Source organism: Puma concolor, chromosome D4, assembly GCF_028749965.1.
Source record: "Puma concolor isolate L17-30 chromosome D4, mPumCon1.1.hap2, whole genome shotgun sequence".
NCBI lineage: Eukaryota > Metazoa > Chordata > Mammalia > Carnivora > Felidae > Puma > Puma concolor.
Genome location: NC_141679.1, coordinates 93883333 through 93905999, shown reverse-complemented (window position 1 = coordinate 93905999; position 22667 = coordinate 93883333). Strand labels below are relative to the sequence as shown.

Below are 22667 nucleotides of genomic sequence, written 5' to 3'. Positions count from 1 at the left end.
GTTTGTGAGAATTAAGTAATAAAAATGTCACGTTCTCTGTATCCGAGTTAAGTTAGACGTCAGTAACAAAAAGCTAACTGGAAAATCCCTAAGTGTGTGAAAATTGAATAAGAACCCTCTAGATAGTCCCCAGGTCAAAGAAGTCCCAAGGAGAAGTAGAAATCAGCTGAGACAGTACTGGGCACAAACCAAAAACTGAAAGCAGCCACACAGAGCCCCGCGGGGGGACAGCCGCCGGCAGGGCACCAGGGACGCCCCGGGGGGAGGTGTGCACGCGGACATGGGACACAACGTGTAAGGGGAACAGAGCCCCCGGAGAAGCTGCGTGTCCTTCAGAGATGGGGACGGTGCCGGGGCCTAGACTCCTGCCAGGAAGCGGCCACCTGGGAGGAAGGTGGCACTGGGCCGGGGCGCTGCGTGACCTGCGGGCAGCCAGGCTGCCGCTGCTCCTGGGCACCCATCTGGCAGAGGAGCAGGTCCACATCAGGACCCGTGGCGGCACCAGGGCCGGCAGCCGCCTGGGAGCTCGTGGCAGGCCCCTTGCCCGACGGCCACGATCGCATCTCATGGAAATGGCAGTCCCCACCCCCCCCACCCCAACACACACACTGAGGGCTCCTCAGACCCCAGGCCCAGCCGGCCGGCTCCCCACACGGCCAAGGGAGGCCCCATCCTTCCGCATAACGCCCAGTCTCGGGGCAAGACCACAAGAGCCCGGGGCTGGTTTTTAATAAAAAAAAATAGGCCATTGACTTTATTCCTTCAAACATCCCGATCTGTGGATCAGGACCAGCCAAGCCCCCGGGGGCCTCACGGTCACGGCTGGCAGAGCCTTCCCCAACCTCCAGCTGCTTCTGGCTGCTCTCTCCCGTAGGGTCAGCGGTGGGCTCTCCAGGCAGGAGGGCTCACCAGGGTCCGGCACGGCTCCCGCCTCCTGGAACACAAAAATGCCCTGATCGGGGGGATGCCCTGACCGCAGCCAGACCCCGGGGATGGCACTGTAGGACGGGGAAGTGACAGCATCGCCTCCCTTGAGGGCACGGCAGAGTGAGGCCGGCCGCCCACCTGCGGTCCCCTGGGGTTGGGGTGGGGGTGCATGCTGCGGGCAGGCCCTGGAGCCTGGGTGGGCTTCGGCTGGGACAGCCCCCGCCAGCAGCCCCTCTGTGCACCCGAAGGCCCTGCCCCAGGACCCAGAACCTCAGGGCACAGCCCCCACTGTGCTCAGAGGAGCTGGCTCCTACCTCTGGGGATCTGCTGACCCGGACATCCTCCCCCATATCACGCGTTCACATCACGAACCCAACTAAGCTGTGCCGAGGGCCTACTTGGTACCTGCCGTCTGGGCACTCGGGACCCACCCGCAAAAATCACATTACTAGCCTTACGGGCTCGTAAGGCTATGCAAATACGTGCATAGGCCACATCAGATGTAGCAGGCTGTGCCATCAAGACATAAGAATGTGGGGACACCAGGACAACAGGCAGGGAGGGCATCTCCACTAAACAGACGCTATTGGAAGAAGGGAACAAAGCTTACATACAGAAAGGAGAGCAGTGCAAAGGCCCAGAGGCACATGTGAGCTGGCAAGAAGGAAGCACCAGAGCCCAGCATGTGGAACCCAGTGGGAGAGGGGTGTCGCCAGGGGAGGGGAATTAGATGGCCCCCTCCCAAGATGGCCTCTACGACCCTGGGTCTGCCGCCAGATGCCTGAACACACCCACCCCCCAAACTTACCTAACATCGTCACACTTGGGAGGTGAGCTCCTAAGGGCCAGCCTTCCTGCCTTTGGAAAGCCGTTGGCTCCACCCGCCCAGAGCAGGGCCGCGGGGAAGGCCTGTCTCTTCCAGGGCGCAGGGCTACCCGTACCCCACCCCACCCCCACGCACTTACCCTGCCGCTCACACCAGCCTCCTCCTCTTCCGGGCATGCCGGGAGTGCCGGGTTCTGAGCACATCCAGGTTGTCAGAACTGTCTAGGCAGGAAGAGGCAGAGCTCTCCCCAGGGTCTGGGGCTCCCTGAAACAAAACCCAGGCAGATGGGGACAAGAGTGACCCCCAGCCGGGACAGCAGCAAGGGGTATGCCAGGGCAGAAGCGGGGTCCTGACACTCTGGACGCCAGGGACAGGCAGCTCCCCAGACCGGTCCCTGCAGACGGTGAGACGCTACAGGCTGGGCCTGGGGACACGGCCACGCGCAGGGGCCACACGGGGGCTCTGGCTTCCCACCCCGCACCCCTTGGCGTCTCCAACCTCCCAACGATGCCACGGAGCCAGCCCCGCGTCACGGTAGCGGCCCTGGAGAGCCGGCAAGCAGGACGGGGGAACGAGGAGTCCTTCCCCGCACGGCCCCCAGTCACAAGCCCCGCCTCCCACCGTCTGGACGGCGCAAAGGCGAGCTCCAGCTGGGGAGGCCCGCGACCTGCAGGGACCCCACAGTCTTCCTGATCCGGCACCAAACGAGGCGGCCCAGCTCTCCTGCTCTGCCACAGAAGATGCGGAGACACCTCTCCGCGTGTTTAGACCGGGCTTCTTGTCAGGCAACAGGAAAAGGGGTTTTGCCTCCACGGCTCGGAAGACTCTTCTGAGGCCGAGGCCGCCAGAGCAGACCGCGAGAAGGACCTCGGGGTCCCGGACGTGCAGGGCTGCCAGCAGGAGTCCGCGTGTGGGTGTGCGCGGTGCGTGGAGCCTGAGCCCGTCTGCTCAGCCCTCCGGCAGGGCTGTGTGACCAGGCCAGTGGCCCCAGGGGTGGCCGAGGGGTTTCGTGAGTGGAGAGGTTCCTTCCCCTCCCGTTTTCCACACTGGCCTCAAGGGAGGCCACGTCCGCACAGACGGAGCCCAGAGCCAGCTTCCTCCTCAGCAACCAGTCGGCCATGGCTCCCACCCACTCCTGCCCACGCTGTTCTGGGTGGGCTGGGCACCCACAGCGGCCACGGGGAGGCTGGGTGGGTGCTACGTGCCCACGGCCACCTACCTGAATGGGGGTGGCGGCCGCCGGCCCTGCCCGAGGACCGGTCGTGGAGCAGCCATCAGTGAGCTCCGACTCCTCCAGGCCCAGGTCGTCCTCGCTCTCGGGGTCAGCCCTCGTGGCTACGGACAGGGTGGTGGGAACGCCATCGGGGGACAGGGTGGCCAGGAGCGCGGGGAGGGTGAAGGCCGCCAGGAACCGCGCCTTGAGCAGCAGGTAGGCCGGGCTGTCCCGGAGCCACCTCCGTACCTGTCCCAGCGAGGCGTGCAGGGCTCCGGCGCCCCCCGGCACGAGGGAGGCGGCTCTGCGCTCCAAGGCCGCCTTCTGGAGCAAGAGTGCAGACAGGGCCCGCAGGCTGCACAGGGCGGGGGGCTGGTAAGGCAGCCCTCCCCCCAGCGGGGGCACGCTCACCCCACGCCGTCCCCTCAGCCATTCCCGCACGACCGCCTCACCCTCCTGAGACACGAGGTCCAAGTCCAGGGCACCCCTCTCAGGCCCAGGCCGGGGTGGGGGTGGCCTCTCCAGGCCCAGAGGCTTCCCGAGTCTCTCTGGTCTCAAGGCGGACCCTGCTGTCCCTCCTGGGCCACTCCCAGGGCCGGTGCCACCTTGAAGAGGCGGCTGGCTGGGCCTGGGGGACTTTGCTTCAGGGTGGTCAGCCAGGAGCGTGGCTTGGGAGGGTGCCCCAGACACGGCTGTGTCCCCGGCCACTTGGGCCTCTCCAGGGAAGGAGCCCCCCGCCGGGCCGTGGGCCCCGTCTCTGTCCACCTCCATGGAACCTTGAGACTGGTGGGGCATCGGAAGGCCCGGTGGGTCTGTCTTGGAGGGGGGATCTGAGTCTGTGTCCCGGCTGGTGGGGGTCTGCCAGGGGTGGGTCGGCCCGGGGAGCCCGGGACCCTGGCCTATCTGTGTCCCAGGCAGGGAGGACGACAGAGCCACTGACAGTCCCTTGGAGTCAGAGGTCCCTGCTGGCCCAGGAAGGCCCACCACGGTGGACACGGGGAGTAGCCCCTGGGCTGTGAGCACCCAGGTGACAGGCAGAGGGGTGCTGGCCACCACCCGTGGCCCCCGCTCGTGTGTGCCCACGGCTGGCGTCGGGCAGATGGGCTGGACGGGCAGCTGAGAGGGGCTGGGGACTGCAGGGAGAAAGGGTGGTGCCTCTGGCAAGCCCTGCTTCTGGGTGGTGGCAGGGGCCGGAGACTGGCCCGGGCCACCTCGACGGCAGTTCACGGGGACCTGGCTGGGGCCCAGAACCGGCACCACGGAGGCAGCAGGGGCAGCCTCTGTGGAGGCCAGGGCGCCGGCCAAGACTGGCAGGGTGGAGGGCCTTCCGTCCTCGACGGAGGCCCGAGAACCCCAAGTGCACGGCTCTGTCGCGGCAGGGGCGCTAGGCCGGGAGAGCCCCGAGGCTGTGACAGCCAGGCCCGAAGCCAAGGGGCCGTGGGGGGCCACCGGGAGACGGGGCTGGAGAATCAGCGGGGAGGAGAGCAGCAGCTGGGGTGGGAGGACCGCGGCGCCCGGGGTGGCCTTCCTGGCCCGGGCCTCCCGCAGCCGCTTCTCCCGGAGCAGCTCGGAGACAGTCTTGGGCTTGGGCCGGGGACCACACGGAACTGGTGGGGGCGCCTGCGGGCCGGACTCGGCATGGCAGGGCCGCAGCCCCCTGCTCCCTTTGAGGCTGGCGCTCTGCTTCGCAGCCTCTCGGGCTGGCGCGCTCCGGAAGCTGTGGCCTGCAGGGCAGACAGAACACGTGCTGACGAGCGCCGTGCACGCGGGACAAAATAGCCCTCCTGTCAGGAGGGCCCTCGCGGAGGGCAGGCTGCTGCCGGGAGTGTGGAGCAGGAGCCGTGGCGTCCGAGCTCCTCCCGTGGCCGGGGTGCTAGGTGCGGGGCAGCCCATCAAGTACGGGACAGCACCGTGCCTTGTCCTCAAAACGAGGACCGTCAGGCACCCCTGCCCGCCTCTCACAGTCTCCCAGGACACCGGACCTTCGCGCGGTGCTGCTGGCGTGGGGAGACGGGTAGCGGCCAGCAGCAGAGGTCCCTGCCGGATGCCCGGGGCTGGAGGAGCCCCCACACCTCCTGGGTCTGCACTGGGGAAGCCCCAGGGTGGCTGGTGCACTGGGGGCGGGGGGGGGGGGGGTAGGAGCCCAGGGGCTGTCTCTGCCGCCTCCCGCCAGCCACGCTCTCGTCCCTGCCGTGGCGTTCAGACAAGACCCGTCAACGGAGCCACAGCTGTGCTGCTCAGAGCCCGACGTTCAACGCCTACGACAGGTTTGCCCCTTTCCCACTGGACACAACAGCAAGACAGGGGCAGAGACAGACGGTACCTGTAGCGTTCCGGGTACTTGAAGGCATCTGAAAAAGAAAGGCGAGCACCTCAGAGAAGTCCCCAGGGCACCTTGGGTGAGTTCATCACGTCGGGGTTTGAGGGAGACAGGAGCCTGGCCATCCGGGCAGAAGGGTTCCAGGGCTGCGACGGAGCACCACAGGGCTGATCTGGTCATTCTGTCACTCCCTCCAGTTGTGACTAGGCTCAGGGACACGACCGCTCCCGGACGGACCCCACGCCTGGCATCCTACCCCAGCAGGGCAATACCCAGAGCAACACATGCCAGAGGGCTCAGAGACCCCCTTGCAGGAGTGGGGTGGTGTGGCAGAGGGAGCACATTGTGCAGGGGAAGCAGGCAGGCCTGGGTGCCGGGTCTGGCTCTGCCCCCCCCCCGCCCCTCCCCCCGCCGGACTTGAAGCGAAGTTCCCCCAGGGCTCCGGGCAGGTGGGCAGACACCTTCTAGGAGAGACCCCTGAGCGAGGGGGCCAAGGGCGAGCAAGGCTGCTCCCGGGCACTGGCCTAGCCTCTAGGCCACCCGGGAAGGCCTTCCGTCCCGGGAAGGACCGGTGTCACTTACTCCCTGGCTGGACGAGTGCTGCCCATCCCCCAGGCACCAGCCCTGCCGCCTCACAGAGGGGAGGGACGGGTGGCAAAAGCCAGTTGAGCCCGCGTCCAGCGCTCACCCCTACTTCTCACCGGTAGGAGCCCAGGCACTGGGTCCCGGGTGCCAGTCTGCAGCAGGGCAGGGGGCTGGGCCTTCCTCTCTCGAACGACCTCCATGCAGCCAGCAGTGTCAATCTGGAACAGCTGAGGGACACGTGGGACACGTGCGTGACATACATGTGACAAGAGCCCGTCTCCTTTCCCAAACGAGAACCGAGATGACAAGGGTGCCCGTGACGAACGTAGGGCAGCTCCAGAGCCAGGCATGGCCCCACGAGGCTGCGACCCCCTCACTCGGGCCCAGGCGCCCCGGCTGCCTCAGTGCCACGCTCCCGCCACGTCCAGGTCTCTGCTCCTCGAGCCTCCATTTACACCCTGGGGCTCCCAGCACCTCCGTCCCTTCCTGGGGGTGGGGCGGCACTGTATCGTGGCCGCCTCTTCCACGTTGACTTGCCTGCTGAAAGCTGCAGGCCACGAAAAACCCTTTCCAAGGGTCAAGTTCAGGAAGCCGGACTTTAAGAAGCAAATCCACAAACTTCACAACTTCGCCCGATGAAAACTGAGCACGAGCTAAGAAAGCTCTACGCGAGGGGCTCACCTGGATAAAGAGGGTGAACACCGGGGTGCTGGCCAGGTGGGCGTCCTGAAGCTGCTTCCTGATGCCATCGGCTGAGGAGACAAAGTGGCTCTGGCTACCGAGGCCCCTCTCCTTGAGGCCCCCCAGGACCCCACGTCCCTCTGCCGCCGCTCTCAGCCACAAGGAAGGGCGGGGACCAGAGGGCGGGCTGAGCCTGATTGGCCCTCCTGAGCCGAGCACCCCCGCTCCTGGAGAACGACCAGCTTCTGAGGTCTGAGGAGACCCTTGCTAAGGCCTGAATGGCTGGTCGCTTCCAAAACCATCCCCTGGGTGCCAATCAGGTCAGAGACAAAACGCAAGCAGCCCTCTGAGGGGGGCACGTAGGTCCCCTCCTGTGCACCACGCACCGCCCCCAGCAGGGTCACCCCTCATTGCCCTGTGTCTCCGCAACCCCGGACCCCACAGGAGGCTCTCGAAGGGGCCCCAGCCTCGAAGGAGGCTCTCGAAGGGGCCCCAGGGCAGTACCTCGGGTGTGTGCCGCGGCAGGCCTTCGGGGAGTGCAGGGCAGGACGATGTCGCCCACCCACGGGCTCACAGCCATCAGGAGCTGGCGCTCAAGGAGCCTCCTCTGCAGGGAGTGTCCCCGCCATCGCTGCCTGTTCCCGATCGTCCTGTGCCACAGCTGCCGGACGCAGGGCTCGGCTACGGCGCGGTCACTGGGGCCGGCCCCCACGGATGGGCCGAGCAGGCCTGGCTGCCTCAGTTTCTTCTGTGTGAGGAAGAAAGGCATCTGGGGTTCCCGGCCCTTCCCTGTTCTGGAGGGGCAGGGGGCCCAGACCGAGGGCGCAGGGGGCCCAGACCGAGGGGCAGGGGCAGCGGGGGCCGTGGGCCAGCCCTACCAGGGTCCGGCACCGGTGGGCCGTGTTGGTCCTCAGCACCTGCAGCACGGTCTCCAGGGGCACCCTGAGCAGACGACTCCCGCTCTGACAAGAAGACGACGCGAGCTGGACACGTGCGGTCCTGGCTCACGGCCTGCAGGGGCCCAGATCCACGGCGGGGTGGTGGGACGCCCTGAAGTGAGGCGGCCTCAGGCAGGTCCCTAAGGCTGGCACCGACACGCCTGCCCGGTTTGGCCGCACCCAGTGCTGACAGAGTCCCCGCTCCCTGCAGCCAGCTCCCTGAGCTGAGGGCACCAAATGCCACGGGCAGCAGCCTGCGGTTACAGACGCGGGAGGGAAACCACGCGGCACGGGGGCTGCCGCGAGCCCTGCCTGCTGTCCCTCAGGGGCCAGAGCGCAGCCTCCAACCTCTCCCAGCACAGACCGACCTGTTTGATCCTGACTGCAACTCTGCCCGCAGCCAGGGCCCTGACACCTCTAATGTCGACCGGGCAGGTGTGCACGTGACCCGGCAAGGGGACCCGTCAGGGACCTCTGGACTTACAAGAGCTGGGAGGGCACCCCGCCTTCTTGCTGCCTCCCCACGGAGCGCCCTCGACAGCGCACGCACGGCTTTTAAAGGAAACCGGCAGGGAGATGCAGACAGCTGGTGGTCTTGATAAAGACGGCTGCCGGCCTGAACACAGCCCCCCCGAAACAGGTTGGGAGCGAACGTTCTACTGAGCGAGGACAGGGTGTTGCTCCCAAACGCCCAGGAACACAGCGGACGCAAGCCCAGCACCAGCCTCGTGACCCCCAAGCAGGAGAGCATCCGATCCAGGGTGCGCTGGGGTCTGTGGCCTACCTCGTCCGCCGGCGCCTCTGAGCCCGAGGGGGGAGCATCCGCTGAGCCCGGGCAGCCGACGGCGCTCGCACTGGAGCTGCGGGTCCCCGACGGGGCGTGCGCCCGGCCTGCCTCCTGTGCGGGAGCCGAGGCCGCGGGCCAAGCTGCTGGGCCAGCCTCCGCCCCGCTGGTGCCCCTGGGAGGGCTGGGGGAGGCAGCAGGGCGTCCCGGCAGGCCCCAGGCGCTCCCCGCGCACGGCCCACTGGCGCTCTGCCTGGCAGGCACCCACAGGTCCATGTCTGGCACGGCGTGCTGTGCTGAGGGCAGCACCTGGCCCCCCGCCCGGGCCTCTGGGGCTTCCTCTGGCTCCGACCCCTCACTGTCCCTGCTGCTGCTGCTGCTGCTGCTGCTGTCCCCATCGCTGCTGTCCTCGCTGCTGGAGCTCCAGCGCACGCTGCGAAGGGGCTGCCGCCGCCGCCTCCTCCCCCGACTCTGCTTCTTCTGGGGGGAAAGGGCTACTTGGAGGCCTTGGCGACCCGGGGCTCACGGACCGGGGACAACGGGCACGCGAGCCAACCCTTTGGCGAGAGACCACGGGCAGGCTTGGACACGGTGCGCCGAGAGCACGGCACCCGCACGGCTCTGAGGCAGCAGCGGCTGCCGACCAGCCCAGGCCTCCGTGCCCTTGTCCTCCAGGAAGAAGACACGTGCCAGGGCCAGAAACCAGACGTCCCTCCTCTCCCCGCCACCACGCACCCCCCACCCCCCCCGCGGGATGCCGGCTCCCCTAGCGATACGGCCTTCGGACCGACTTTTGGGCGAGCCTTACCCTGACCATGATTTTCCACTTGCTCAGACACTGGGAGCCCGTCCGATGGGGTAGCTCCGAAGCTATCTTTGCCCAGTGACCTATGGAGGCAAAACGACACAGAAGCCGTTTCACGCGATGCTCGACAACGCGTCTACAAGCTTGAAAAGCGCCCTTCCAGGAGACGCGCTGTCTCCCACAGAGGACCTGCGTCGTATTCCGTCAGCACGGGGTCTCCCGGTCACCTGCACACCGCGCCCCACATCTGAGCAGCTCAATGACACGCAGGGCATCCGGTTCTCCAAGGACAATCAGCCCTTTAACAAAATTCTAGAGAATGCACATCCCAGAGAGAAAAAGCCGTCCACGCTCATGTAAAAACGGCCCTCGCGTGTCCGCCACGCTCAGGCTTCAAACCCGACATTTAAAACGGTCTCTTCTTTCCTTCCGGACAGCGCTGGTGGGAGAGCACGGGTGCCCTGGTTTCACGGACAGCGTGACCCTGTGGGACGGAGGTCAGGTTTCGGCATGCACCCGCACTCAGCACCACCGCGTCTGGGACTTTTCCTAAGGAGACGCTGCCAACAGGAGTGAGGACGCGGCTACTGAACCCTCAGCTCTTTCTGGCCGCGGCCGAGACGGGAGACAGCTGTCCGCCAGCGGATGGCGGGCTGGGAGACTCGTGTGTCGTCACTCGGGACATACGACACGGTCGTTGAAAGCCACGGGGACGCGTAAAGGCAGAAAACATTCGCCACGGACGACAAAAGGGCACAAAACAGCCAATGCGGTTACATCGTGCCGAACGATGCAACTTTCAAAAGCCGCCCTAGAAACGGGCCCAGAGAGGATGGGGCAGGGGCGCGCGGCCGGCAGCACAGCTCTCCCCCTGGTGCCCGTGGCGCTCTCGACTCGACGCTGACCGTGCATCGGTCTGTGAGAAGGAAAAGCCGCCGCTGCCGGCTGAGGACCCGGGGGCAGCAGAGACCCGGGGAGCAAACGGGCCAAGGACTCACCGACGCCGTACTTTTCTATCAGTTCCATCAACTTCTCCTCCTCTTTTGCGCTCCATCGCCCCTTCTTCAGGCCGAAGTGCAGCCTTCTGAGGTACCTGAGAGCAGCAGGGACACAGGCAGCGTCAGGCGCCAGAACGCCCTCCCGCACTGTCCCGCGCTGTCCCGGCACCAGAAGCTCGGTGACAAACGAAACGAAAACTGTAAGCTAGACTGTGGGGGAATAAGCTTCGGAGTTCCCTGAGCCTGCAGGACGGGTTAACAAGGCGTGAGAAACTAGAAAGCCACAGGATGTTCGCACCCAAGTTTGGGTAAAGGAGATTAGGCAAAGTGGGACAAAGGTCCCAGTGTAGGACAAAGGCACAGGAAGAGGGGCTCTCGGGACGAAAATGTCCAAGGGGAGGTGAACAGCATTAGGTAAATAGATATGGGGAGGGCGGGGCCCAGGCCCCCATACAAAGGTATATGAGGTAAACGAGATTCAATATTCAGCTTGGGGACAAGCCCCAACTTAGTGCCACAGCAGAAAGCTGCTTTCACAGGAAGCAAGGACCAAGTTAGGCAAACAGGTCAACGGGGCCAGAGATCCCTGCCGGGTGAAGTTGCCCAGAGGGAGCTAATTAGCAAGGGAAAGGTGCCTTGTTGACCCTGAGGTAGCAGGCTCCCTCTGACCGTCCTGACCGTCAGCGGGTCTCATCCCCTAGGCTAGCTAAGACACTGGGCGTCATCAAAAGTAAAAGCTTTCAAGGCGACTCACAGGACGCCATGGAGAAAGTGACAACACAACCCACACGCTGGCAGCGAGAATTTGCCAGGCAAGCGTCGTGTCCGCTAAGGGACCCCTGGCCAGAACGCTAACAAGCCAACGCCACAAACACAGCTCCAGTTCTTGAAGGGGCCAATGAGGGGCGCCTGGGCCGCTCAGCTGGTTGATTGTCTGACCGGCTCAGGTCAAGACCTCACAGTTTGTGGGTTCCAGTCCCGCATCGGGCTCCACGCCGACAGGATGGATCCTGCTTGGGCTGCTCTGTCTCCCCCTCTCTCTGCCCCTCCCCCGCTCAGGCTTTCCCGCTCTCTCAAAACAAACAAGCTTTACGACACGAGTGGATATTCCTGCAGACAGGATCCGCAAACAGCCGGTTAGCACGCGGACGCCCCGCATCGCGGGCCGTCCAGGAGATGCAAGGTGAAACCACCCGAGATGCCACGGCACACCCACTGAGCCGCCTGCAATCCGGAAGACGCACAGGAGCCGGCGAGGGTGTGCAGACACCGCGGCCCCACGACTGCCGCCGCCAAGGAAAAAGTCACCGCGTGACCGAAAACCCCGCTCCTGGGCGCGCACTGAGAGCAGCGACTGTCCGTCCGCACGCGTACTTCCGCACACACGTTCACGTCTCCGAGGTCATCCGCGCTGCCGTGTCAAAACTGCGTCTGTTTATCTTGTGAAGGAATCTCCACCCCCAACGGGGGCTCAAACTCACGACCCCAAGATGGAGAGTCCACGCGGCACCGTCCCAGCCAGCCGGGCGCCCCTGGATTTCGTTTGTTTTACAGCTGAATGACATCGTGACGTCCATCCGATTTTAGAACCACACCTGTGGCTTCCCTGTTCTTCCCGCCGGACATCGGCTGTTTCCGCCCCGTGGCCAGTGACCGACCGGCGTGGCTGTGGACACGAGTGTACGTGTGCCCGTTTGGGGCCCTGCTCTCAGGATGACACAAGCACTCGCTCCATTTCCTGAGGACCCTCCACTGTCTTCCACGGCGCCTGCATCACGCTGCGCTCCGCGGACACACGAGGGCCGTGCTTTCTCCACACGCGTGTCGGCACCTCCTCTTTTCCAGAACTGTCCTAAGACAATCGTCCCGCCACGTGTGAAGTGGTCTCTCGCTGCTGCCGTGACCTGTTATCTCCCCCACGACCGATGACCGGTGACGCCAAGCATCTTTCCATTTCCTCTCTGGAGAAAGGTCTGCGTGAGGCCCCGTCCTCATCCGTTTTGTTGTTGTTGGGACATAGGGTTTCTTTGTAGGGGGGTCAAATGTCCTAGGTTGATGCGGGTGTCGGGCCGCACCGCTCAGTCGATGCACCAAAACCCACAGGACGGGACCCTTTGAGTGAAGGCGCCGGACGCTGCACAGATTACGTTCTGATGAAACGTTATGAGGACACCCGAGCTGACACGAGGCGGCCGAGGCTGCCTCCAGGGCCCTGGCCCGTCAGGGCTCTGGCGGAGGAACCTGGACGACAGGCTCAGAGGCACTGCCAACCAGGGGCCACCTCACGCTTGGAAAAACCGCAGCCATCCTGCTTCCCTACCGGTCACCACCCCCCCGGCCCACCCCCCACCAGCAGCCCACCCGCCGGCCCCCCCGGAAGCGGCCCCGGCGAGGCCCCCCTCACCCAGCGGGGTCCAACTCACCGATCTCGGCACTGGGCATCGCTCCTACCTGGCACCTCTTCCCGGATTTTAAACCAATCCTGCTCCCCGTACTTGGCGACGGCTCGAAGCAACTTCTGCGGGAAAGGACGGCAAACCAGCGATGCGTCTGCGGGCAGCCGTGACCCCTGCACCCTCCGCTCAGTCCCAAGGAAGGAAGGTCCAAGGACGGCTCTCCTCAGCCTCGGCCTCCGCGGCAGCGGACTCACCGCATCCTCCTCCGGGGCCCAGAGCCCCTTCTTCAGGTTGGGGTCCAAGCTCTTGGTCCACCGATAGATGAGCTGCATGGAGTCTCTCCCTTCCATGTAGTAGACAACTGGGGACGGAGGGGCGGTGTGGGCACCCGGGACTGCGCGACCCCGCGTGCCTGCGGGGACCGAGCTGCCTCCATACGTGGGGGGCTTCGGGCCCGGGGGCGCCAGGGCGCCCAGCGGCAGGGGCGCATGTGGGCGGACTCACTTCTCCGGTAGGGGATGTGGCTGCCGACGCGCATCTCCCGCACGAGCTGGGTGAGCAGGTGGTCCTCCTCTGGGGTCCACTCCCTGCGCTTCAGAGCCCTGTTGTGCTGCTGGTACTTCTGTAGGCACTGGAAGGCGCTGCGGCCGGTCTTCCGGGGCCGGGGCAAAGCACAGTGGGTGTTACCCGGCGAGCGCCCCCGCGGAGGGCCCGCCAGGGTACAGGTCGCGAATGCCACCACCCGCTCACTCGCACCAGAGCCCTGGAGGGACGGCGCAGGGCGTCCCCGTGGCGGGAGACGGCTGCGAAGCACCAGATGGGACACGGACGACGAGAGCATGAGTCCAGAAACATCCATGACACTCCCTCACGTGACACCAGAGCTGCCCCGGAGTGCTCACGGGGGCGCCAGCACGACGATCCGGGGGAGGCGCCGCCCCGCAGAGCGCGCGCTCTGTGGGCCGGGGGCCTGCCTGCTGCCCAGTCCTGGGGCCCCCAAAGGGCTGGTCTCTCTGAAGCCTCCGTGGTCCACCCAGACGACGGGGCAGCGGGGGCTGGACGCGTGTCGGGGTGCGGGGACAGGCGCAGCGTGGCGCCCATGTCTCTGGAGGCGCCCTCCCAGGGGGGCTCCGGGGCGACCGGACCCCCGCTTCCACACACGCTGCGGCTCAGCAACTACACCACCAGTCTACACCGCCGACGGGCTTGCTCAGACCTGTCCCCTCACTCGTTTCCTTATGGGGAGGGAGCTTCCCAAGAGCTAATTGACGTTACCTGAACCCTCTTTTTTCCTAAAGAAGACTCCTGAGCCACAGAAGACGCGACGCACACGGACAGACACGCAGTCTGCTCAGCTACGGGGACTGGGTGTGACGATGCCTTTTTAGACACGACACCATGCGTGATTCTCTCACGATCCTTGAAAGAACGCAGCCGCTGACCCTCGTGAAAACAGAGGACCCCTGCTTAGACAACGCTAGGAAAGTGAGACCGGGAGCCACAGACGGAAGAAAACATCTGCAGAACACGTCCATCCGATAAAGGACCGTTACTCTCAACACGCAGAACAGTCCTTGAAGCTCAATAAGAAAACAATCTGACTACAAAACAGAGCAAACGTTGGGGGGCCTGGAGGCTCAGTCATTTGAGTGTCCGACTTGATTTCTGCTCGGGTCGTGCCGTCACACTTCACGAGATGGAGCCCTGCATCAGGCTCTGCGCTGACAGTGCGGAGCCTGCTTGGGACCCCCTCTCTCCTTCTCTCTGCCCCTCCCCCGTGTACGTGTGCTCTCTTGTGCACGCGCTCCTTCTTTCTCTCAAACACTTAAAAAAAAAAACACCGAAAACCTCAACAGACCCTTTGCCGAAGACACACAAACGAGCAATAAAGCGCCGTTTATCGTCAGGGAAACGCAAAAGCAAAGCAGCCACCCTCGCACCCCTGCAAGGACGGCTGGAGCCTGGAGCCCTGACACGGCCACACGCCGGTGAGGACGTGGGGTGGCGGGACTCTCGTTCGTGGCGAGGGCTACGCGGCGTGGGGCAGCCAGTCCGTAGGACTGTTTGGTGGCTTCCTACAGAACCAAACACCCTCTTGGCACACGACTGCTCCCTGGTGTTGACCCAAACGAGTGCAAGACTCACGTCCACCCAGACACCTGCGCACAGATGTTACCAGCCGCCTCATTCACAATCGCGGGACCCTGGAGCGACCAGGATGCCCTTCAGCAGGTGGGCGGACCACGCTTTATCCAGACAAGGGGACGTCAGCGCTAAGGAGAAAGAAGCGGTCGAGCCAGGAGAAGACACAGAGGACCCTTAAACGCACGTTCCGCGCGGCCTTGGTTAACGTCACTGTGGTTCCCTGCAGTCACGTGCTGGTCTACGAAAGCAGTAAGTTATACCACGGAGATTGCACGGATCACGTTCCCAGGTCGTGAACCAGCAAAACTCAAACCGGGGAATAATACAAGATATCTCAAGAAACCGAACCACATAGAGAGTGACAGAGCACATTCTTACGTAAACTAAGATCCAAAGACGTGATGAAAAACGCCCACAATCAGACCCGTCCTAGAAACCTACAAAGAGGAGAGCTCACAGCAAGCTGTTCTCAGAAAAGCAGGCCTTAAACGCCTTCGTGAGTAAAGACAGACTGAACGAATCCCTTTTAGCCTTCACCTCAGAAACGAGAAAACCAACGCGAGACCCCGGAAGAAACCAGGAGCGTTCCCCTTAAGCCCCATCAGAACGAACCCCTGGGCTTGACGGGGACAAGGAAGGAGGATCTGGAAGGAAGCCAAAGACAGGCCTGGAGGGGCGGGGGAGGGCGAGTGAGCACTCAGAGACGGGATGGGGGCCAAGGAGCTAGAAGCTCCTGGAGACTCTGCCATGGGAGGGGGGAGGGGCTGCTGCCCCCGGGGCCACACCCCCCAAAGTGGCACCAAGAAGAACCTGATGGCTCCCAGGGTGAGATGTGCTACGCGGCCCGCGGAGACCCCAAACCCGCCCGGCCCCTCCCAGCCTCTCGGAGGCCCCTCCGGCCCTCACCCCCAGCTCCTTGGCGATCTTCTGCCACTGCAGGTGGCCGTGCTTGGCTGCGATGGCCTTGAGCTGCTCGACCTCCGGCCCGCTCCACTCCTGCTTGTTGATGCTCGGGTGCTCACAGTTCTGCCAGAACTTCCGGATCTCCTCTGCGCTGCGGCCGCCCTCGAACTGCACCGACAGAGAGAGAGCCAGCCTGCGGGGGGCCGTCCCTCTGATGGCTGGCCGTGATGGCTCAGCACCCGGGACAAGTGGGGTCCTCGTCCAGGTCGCCAGGACTTGCACAACCAAGAGTGGGGGTCGGGCTCCCAGCGCAAAGCCTGAACCTTCACACCCTCCCATTTCAGAAGAGCCACGTCGCCCCAGCGGGGCGAGCCCGTGAGGCCACCCCACACTGCTGGACACGCACCCGACCGGAGGCTTCAAGGCAGGTCTAGTGGCCACAGGGATGGGGCCTGACCGCCTAGAGCTGACCCACGCCCCCGGCTGCCGGGACGGCCGTAGGCCGCTGTCGCCTCAGCACCGCCCCAACTTACGTTAACGTTGGAGATCTTCTCCCAGTCGTGGCCATCCAGCCTGTTCCCCAGCAAGGTCTCCTCTGGGAGCTCCCTGGAGGAAGGAACAGGTCGCCAGGGTCACGCCTGGCTTTCCTCGCCTCTCCCCAGGTCACACCCTCCCCAGAAGACCCAGCTCACCGGATGTCCTGGACCTCCTTCTCCGCCTCTCTGCTCTGCTTCTCCAGGACCTGCCTCTCTGCCTCACTGGTCACCCTACTCCGTTTCTGGTGCAAGTATTCAAGCCTACGGGGCAGAGCAGAGGCACTGGGGTTACTCGCATCAGGGCCGTGTCCCGGGGGGAGGGGGGCGGTGTCTCCGGGGCCAGCTCGGCCTCCCCGGGCACCGGGGCACGTGCACCGCTCCACACGATGAGGCCCGGTGGCAGGGAGCACACACAGGAGCCTGGTCCCGGCTCTGAGCCTGCCCCTTGCAGGCAGAAGGCTGTCCGAGCTCCATGCCCAGAGGAAGCAGCCAGCGACACCCCTCTCTGGGCTGTCACCACGGTCACGTCAGTGACTAGCGCGACAAGTCTGCCGACGCAGACGATAACCGCCACCAGCTCAGCGGCCCAGCCACCAGCCCTGGGCAAGGCGTGCAGGGACGTGCTCCGAGGGCAGCCTGGCGACAAAGCCTGCAGGAACCCCTTCCGGAGGCCAGCGGAGAGGACCCATCACTGAGGCGAGTCCTGACCCACGCGTGGAGCCACGAGACTGCGGGCAGCCCCCAAGACTCCCGGCCCGGCCACAGGCGCTGCGATCCGTTCACACGACATCACCCCTTCGGCACACAAAAAGCGGGTCTCGTGAGCAGTGCCGATTTTCACAAGTGGAAACTGAGCCCGAGACCAGAGAAACTACCCGAGCTGCGCCTGACTGAACGCGGCCACTTGGCCTTCCCGGTTCTTGCACGCCTGGCCTCGAGCTCGGCTGCCTCCCTGGGGAAAAGTTTCAGGGGCCAGCGCCTCTCCTACGGGAGCAGGGGGACACGGCCACACCAAGCGTCTGCCTGTCACCAAGCCTCCGGCCTGGACCCCTCGCGCTCCCGGCGAGGCTGGCGCCCGCGGCTGTTCTCACACTCACTTCAGTAACTTGGGCTGAAGCAGGCGCTGTAGGCGGTCGCTCACCACTGACCTTCTGAGCAAGGCCTTCTCCCAGTTTTTCCCTGAGAAGAAACGACGGCATCAGCAGAGCCTTCCCGACTTCCCCTCGACCAAGTGGTGGGCACGTGACTGTTCCAAAACCACAGCGCCGGCCGGGTACCCCAGCCCGGCTGTTGAGCGAGCACGACGCCCTGGCCCAAGCTCACGGAAGGGCCCCTGGGGCTGTGTGTTCAGGAATAAGACACGTGAGACTACACAGTGAGCCGTGGGGATGGTGGTCCCCACATGGCGCGTGGGACAGGCTGGGGCTTTGAGTGGCCGGTCCCAGCGGTCAAGGCCCGAAGGAGCCCACGGAACCAGAGGAGGGTGCCTGTGGAAAGGCACGGCTGTGGCGCCGAGGGCCTGGCGCAGGGGCTTACACTTAGTCACCAGGAGCTCCTCGAAAGCCTTGATGCCCTGGGCGGCCTTCTCCCGCGTGTCTTCGTTGGCTGGAGGCCCCTGCCAGACAGGGCAGTGTCACGACGCGGACGGACGCCGAGTGCTCTCGCCCCACGGCCCGCGCTTCCCCTCGGCCTCCTCGAGCAGCCTGGCCATGTGTGAGGCCTGGCAGTGGACACCTGGGCCCAGCGCTGGACTCCGAGCGGCCGTGAGCATGACCCGGCCGGCACGGGCGGGCTCAGCAGCTCCAGCCCTCGCTGCCAGGCCTCTCCGATCCGGCCAATGAGCCCCACCCAAGGTGCCCCTCCTTAAGGAAATGTCTCTGGGGCTTATCCGTGGAGCCGGGGTCAGCGTGCCACATTCCAGGCCCAGAGACCACGTTCCAGGCCCAGAGACCACATTCCAGGGCCACAGACCTTGACTTCCACCACTAGACACCAAAAGGTTTTAGGAAGATCGGAGAACGTTGTCCCGAAGAACACGAAGGAACAGACAACACCCACAGCAGGTGCTGGGAGAAGAGCCCCTTCCCACGCAGCCTGCCCCTCCCTCATGGGTGACAGTGGAGCCCCGGCTACTCACCACTCCGGTGACCCTGTCCTTGAAGTAGGGCTTCATGAAGTGCCCTATGTACAGATTCGGGGGCAGACTCTTGCCGTCTTTCACCTTGGGGCCTTTGGACCCTGCCAGGTCACACATGATCTCCTCCTGTGACAGACACAGGGAGCCCATCTGGGGCCAGGCAGCAGCGATGCCCTTGTGGAGAAGGCGACCGGGGCAGCCAGGGAGCAGACGTAACCAGAAGCACTAGTCCTGGGGCGCCTGGCCACGGGGGTGCCGAGGGCCCGTCCTACCTGCTGCTCCCGGTTCTGGGCCAGCAGGAGGCTGACCTCTGCCAGCCTCTCCTGGATGACCTCCTGGTAGACCATGTTCAACTGCAGGCAGGTCTCTGGGTCTTCAGGGAGGGTCTTCTTGGGGTCGTCCTCGCCATTGCTGGCCTCTCCCCACCTCTCCTCTTCCTGATCACAAGTGGGGAACTACGGGTGAGGCGGGGGGGCCTGCAGACCCGCCCCCCCCGTGACCCGGGCAGCACAAGCAGCCTCTGAGCTCATGCCCATCACTGGGCCAACAAGGGTTGGGGCCACGTACAGTGTGTGCATAGGCCACAATCAAGGACACGAGAAAATCAATGTCTGGAGGAACGTCTCAGGTGGGAAGGTGTGAGGAGGTGAGCGCTTTTCACCTTCCACGATAAATGTTTCTGGTGAACCTGAAGTTCAGAACGGGCCCACAGGCCTCCGCCCCCGGCAGGGGACAGTGAGCAAGAACACGAGTGAGGAAGGCCATCACAGGGCCGGCAAAGCTAAGAACCGGGAAGAGGCTGCTCGCTGCCCAGCAGGTGAGGAACTACGGGAAGCCTATGCCACGGGGACCACCGCTCATTGAAACCAGGAAGCGAAGCTGTACCTCCTGCCTCAGTGAAAAACTGAAAAGCGGATTGTAAAAATTCTCCAGGTTGACGTGAAATTCTAAGACAAACCAGAAGTGGCAACAAAAACTGGAGTGGCCTAGTTGGGGATTTACGCCTCTCGACTTTCTGAGATCCCCGTAACGTGCGTGGGTCGACCTGACGTCGTGTGTGGAAGGATCCGAGCAGGTGAGGCTGGCCCCTCGTAGCTCTCTCGCTCACTCACTCGCTCTCTCTCTCCCCCCCCACCCCTGCAGGCTCAATCTCCTGAACTGTGAGATCATGATCTCTCTCTCTCTCTCTCCCCCCACAGAGAGAGAGCTCCTCTCTGTGCCTCAGTCTACAGCGGGCCCACGTGTGTGACCGCCCAGGACCGTGCCTGCAAGGACTGAGGCAGAGAGAGGGAGCTACGAGGGGCCAGCCTCGCCTGCTCGGACCCTTCCGCACGTGACGTCAGATCGAGCCACACACGTTACGGAGAGCTCAGAAAGCCGGCAGGCGTAAATCCCCAGCTACTAACAAGAGTCGTTTCTTGGGACAATTTCCGTTTTGGTGACAAATACTTTGGGATACGTCATCTTCAGTGACGAGCACGCAGAAAAATCAAGACGAACTCAGAGCACTGCCCTCCTGGGTCCACTGGCAGGGTGGCAACTGCCTGGGCGGGCTCCACCAGCTCAGGCCGGTACTTACCGAGGCCAGGGAGCCAGCAGCGTCCGAGTCCTCTTCAGGCAGCGAGTCTGTGGGAACACAAGCACAGGGGACGCAAGTTGGGGATGTGATGGGATGCAATACCCGCCAAAGAAACGACCGGCAGGTGCAGCACAGGGTTGTTTCCTGATAGCCACAGGCGAGGGAAGGGCCGAAAGGCCTCAGGACAAGACTGTATTGCCTGGACCCTCCCTCCCTGAGGGCTGGTGGCTCTCACCCACTAACCAGGCAGGACAGGCCCTGAGCCAAGGGCAGGGGCAGCCAGGAAGGGAAGACACAGAGAACAGGGTCCACCAGGGCAATGAGGGGAAGCCTTGCAGGAACAGACCCGTTCGGGGGAGCTGGAGCTACTGGGGGGTGGGGAGCAGGTGCAGAGGCCCTGATCGTAGGTGAGAGAAAGGCCCCAGTGTGGTCAGAAACTCTGAGAAACTGAGACTTAGAGCTGCACCTGGGGCTGGGGAGAGGTGGGCAGGCCTGGGGGCCCAGGGGAGCCTGTGGGGTGACTCTCAGCTGTCCAGCATGGTGGCTGTCCGGCACGGAGGTGGCCGACAAGCTGAGCTCTGGAACCATCTGATTCCTGGGAAGGGCAGCCGGCCACCCACCTGGGACAGAGTGACACAGATGCCCCCGAAGGGCACTCGTGCGCAGCCGGCAGGTCCAGGGCACGTGGAGGAGGGGCGGAGAGAAACCATCGCGGGGAGTAAAGGCAGAGGCCGGCTTGCGCGAGAAACGGCTGGTCCGCAGCCTGCTGTGGCTGCCAGGGGCCAGAGGGCAGATGGATCGGTCTAGCCACGGCCTATGAAAGCTCACCTGCTTCGGAATCCAGTGCAAGACCAGACTCCGAGACCTCCACGCTGATACTCGAGGAGCTGGGATCCAAGATCCTTTCTAATTCTTCAATCTCCTTTGCTATTTTCTCTCTTTCGGCGTCCACGTCCATGACTCCTACCTGCCACCAGAGCGCATCACGAGATTTCAGGAACCAAGAGTCTGCAGACACACACCCGTAGGGGATGACAGAAGCCTGCCCTGGGACTGTGATATGACAGCCCCCCCCCCCCCGTGTCCCCATGAACACCCGCTGTTTGTTCTAGCAGGTGAGGAAACCATGTGAGTGTGACCTGCCCACTCTGATCTAAGGCTGTGACCAGCGGTGGGGGAGGGGGGGGGGCAGGGCAATGGACACCTGGACACCAACATGGCCCAAGAGCCTGGCCTGTCTTCCCAGAGCCAAGCCACAAGAGAGCTGGTCACCCAGTGCAGAAACAGCAGGTTGTGGCAGCAAAGTCACCAGAGGACAAGAACGAGACCCAGGCAGTCAGGACCTCAGCTGCGCAGCCTGCTCCCCTGCCAGGAGACGCCCAGAGAGCATTTGGCAAATGTGCAGGAAATGCAGGTGGCAGGCACTACGGGGGGGGGGGGGCAGCAGGAACGAAGCCCCCTGAGGGCAGGGTCCCCTGAGGTTCCCTGCTCTGTCTCCAGCACCTACAACGGCACCTATTGAACGAACAGAACCTTCTTTCTTAATGATACCAGTCTGGGAAGCCTAAAAGGCACAGAAAGCTGGAAAAAGAGCTAGGAGAATAAAGCTGCGGCAGAAAAAAGAGCAAAGGAACACAGCACAGACCTAGGAGCCAACGACCAAGCCCAGAAACATTCCCGCTGAAATCGGACAACGGCAGCCACCAAGCGGGAGCACGCTTCAGCCCGATCCGCAGCACGGAGCGCCGTGTACACTCTAACCGTGTGTAACCCCAACCAGCCAAGAGCCACGCAGCTCTGCAGAGCCGGCAGCGGCTACCGGGGCATCAGGCCGCCAACCCTGCGGCCAGCCCGGGCCCCGGCCCTGTTCCTCCCACCGCCTTTCCTGGGCCCCGGCCCGCGGCCTGTCCCCGCCCCAGCCCCGCTCCTCCTACCGCCGCCTCTCTCCGGACCCGCCGCCCGCACCCTCACACTCACGCTCCCGCACCGCCGCCGCCAGCGCCACCGCCCCCCACACTTCAGTGGCAGAACGACGAGAGCGCCGCGCACCGGAAGTCCCTCCTCCGCGGCCGCGGCCGCAGCGCGGGGCACGCCGGGACGGGGCTGGCGGGCGGGTGCTGCCACCGCGCGGCCGCCCTTGGGACTGCCAGCAACCGGGCGCCGCCGTGTGGGGTTCGCGGCGCCGGACCGCTGCTTCTCGCCGGAGCGTGTGACCTCCGGTATCGCCGAGTCCCGCTTGCTTGCTTCCGCCTCTGCTAACTGTATTCGGGGCTGTTGGTTTGCAGCCAGTGGGCAAACTTGCCGAGTGCTCAGTGCTGCCGCGCGGCCGGGCCAGTGGGTAGACAGCCCCGGCGCTCTGACCCCGCGCCCTGAGAGTACCTCGGGGGACCTCGGGGCGCCGCCCAGGCCGGGTTGGGCCCGCCTGCGGCAGAGCGGGGATGGGGGCGCCACCCTCGGAGTGCGGGGCGTCTCGGAAGATGAGGAGGAGTCCGCGGGAACGGAGGAGCGTACCTTCCCCTGGTGGACGGAGCAGGCAGAGCTTCCGGCCCCGGCACAGGGGGAAGGAACCGACGGGACAGCCAGCGTCCCGGGAACCCACCCGCCAGGACCCGGGGCCGCCTGGCGCTGGAACTCCAGACGCAGAGCTGGATGCCCAACAAATTTAAGCCCTTCACCAGGGAATGCCCCAAACGTACTGTAGGAGCCTGTCTGTGCGCCACGCTCCTTTATCCAGACCCTCCTCCTGGCCACCCGCCCCCAGTCCCTTCGCCCGACCTTGCGGAGGTGGTACAGGTCTGCTCGGGATGAAGGGCAGGATCAGGAGTAGGTGGAGCGCACCTGAGGGTCACTCCTGGCGGCGTGCTCGGGCCCAGCCTGGCCTGCGGGCGGAGGGA

The 22667-nt window shown here is 64.5% G+C and overlaps 1 protein-coding gene across 6 annotated transcripts; it reads right to left on the bottom strand.

Annotated features, from left to right (window-relative positions):
• Positions 1 to 721: 721 nt before the first annotated feature.
• On the bottom strand, positions 722 to 21895 carry SNAPC4 (small nuclear RNA activating complex polypeptide 4). 6 transcript variants are annotated; one of them, XM_086684498.1, is made up of 24 exons: positions 21751 to 21895; positions 20602 to 20740; positions 19774 to 19820; positions 18467 to 18631; positions 18195 to 18320; positions 17594 to 17672; positions 17155 to 17236; positions 16214 to 16318; positions 16055 to 16127; positions 15525 to 15689; positions 12978 to 13125; positions 12728 to 12834; positions 12501 to 12595; positions 10078 to 10172; positions 9083 to 9162; positions 8275 to 8754; positions 7431 to 7514; positions 7057 to 7300; positions 6553 to 6623; positions 5988 to 6098; positions 5290 to 5317; positions 2973 to 4690; positions 1893 to 2017; positions 722 to 934 (listed from the first exon to the last, which is right to left on the bottom strand). In XM_086684498.1, the coding sequence occupies exons 2-23, from the start codon at positions 20729 to 20731 to the stop codon at positions 1901 to 1903; spliced, it is 4350 nt and encodes a 1449-aa protein (XP_086540624.1). In that variant the 5' UTR covers positions 20732 to 20740; positions 21751 to 21895; the 3' UTR covers positions 722 to 934; positions 1893 to 1900. The 6 variants fall into 6 exon arrangements, 5 of the variants coding, with proteins under 5 accessions (XP_086540624.1, XP_086540626.1, XP_086540625.1 ...); XM_086684500.1 differs by having other exon boundaries at positions 20602 to 20733; positions 21745 to 21833; XM_086684499.1 differs by having other exon boundaries at positions 20602 to 20781; positions 21751 to 21833.
• Between the last annotated feature and the right edge of the window lie 772 nt (positions 21896 to 22667).

What these genes read in the sequence shown, in the direction of transcription:
- SNAPC4 (XM_086684498.1), bottom strand. Translation starts at nt 20,731, where the DNA reads ATGGACGTGGACGCCGAAAGAGAGAAAATAGCAAAGGAGATTGAAGAA. An exon ending in CCACATCCCCTACCGGAGAA is followed by an intron (nt 12,835 to 12,977) that starts GTGAGTCCGCCC and finishes CTCCGTCCCCAG; the next exon opens with TTGTCTACTACATGGAAGGG. An exon ending in TGTTCACCCTCTTTATCCAG is followed by an intron (nt 6,099 to 6,552) that starts GTGAGCCCCTCG and finishes CGTGTCCCTCAG; the next exon opens with CTGTTCCAGATTGACACTGC.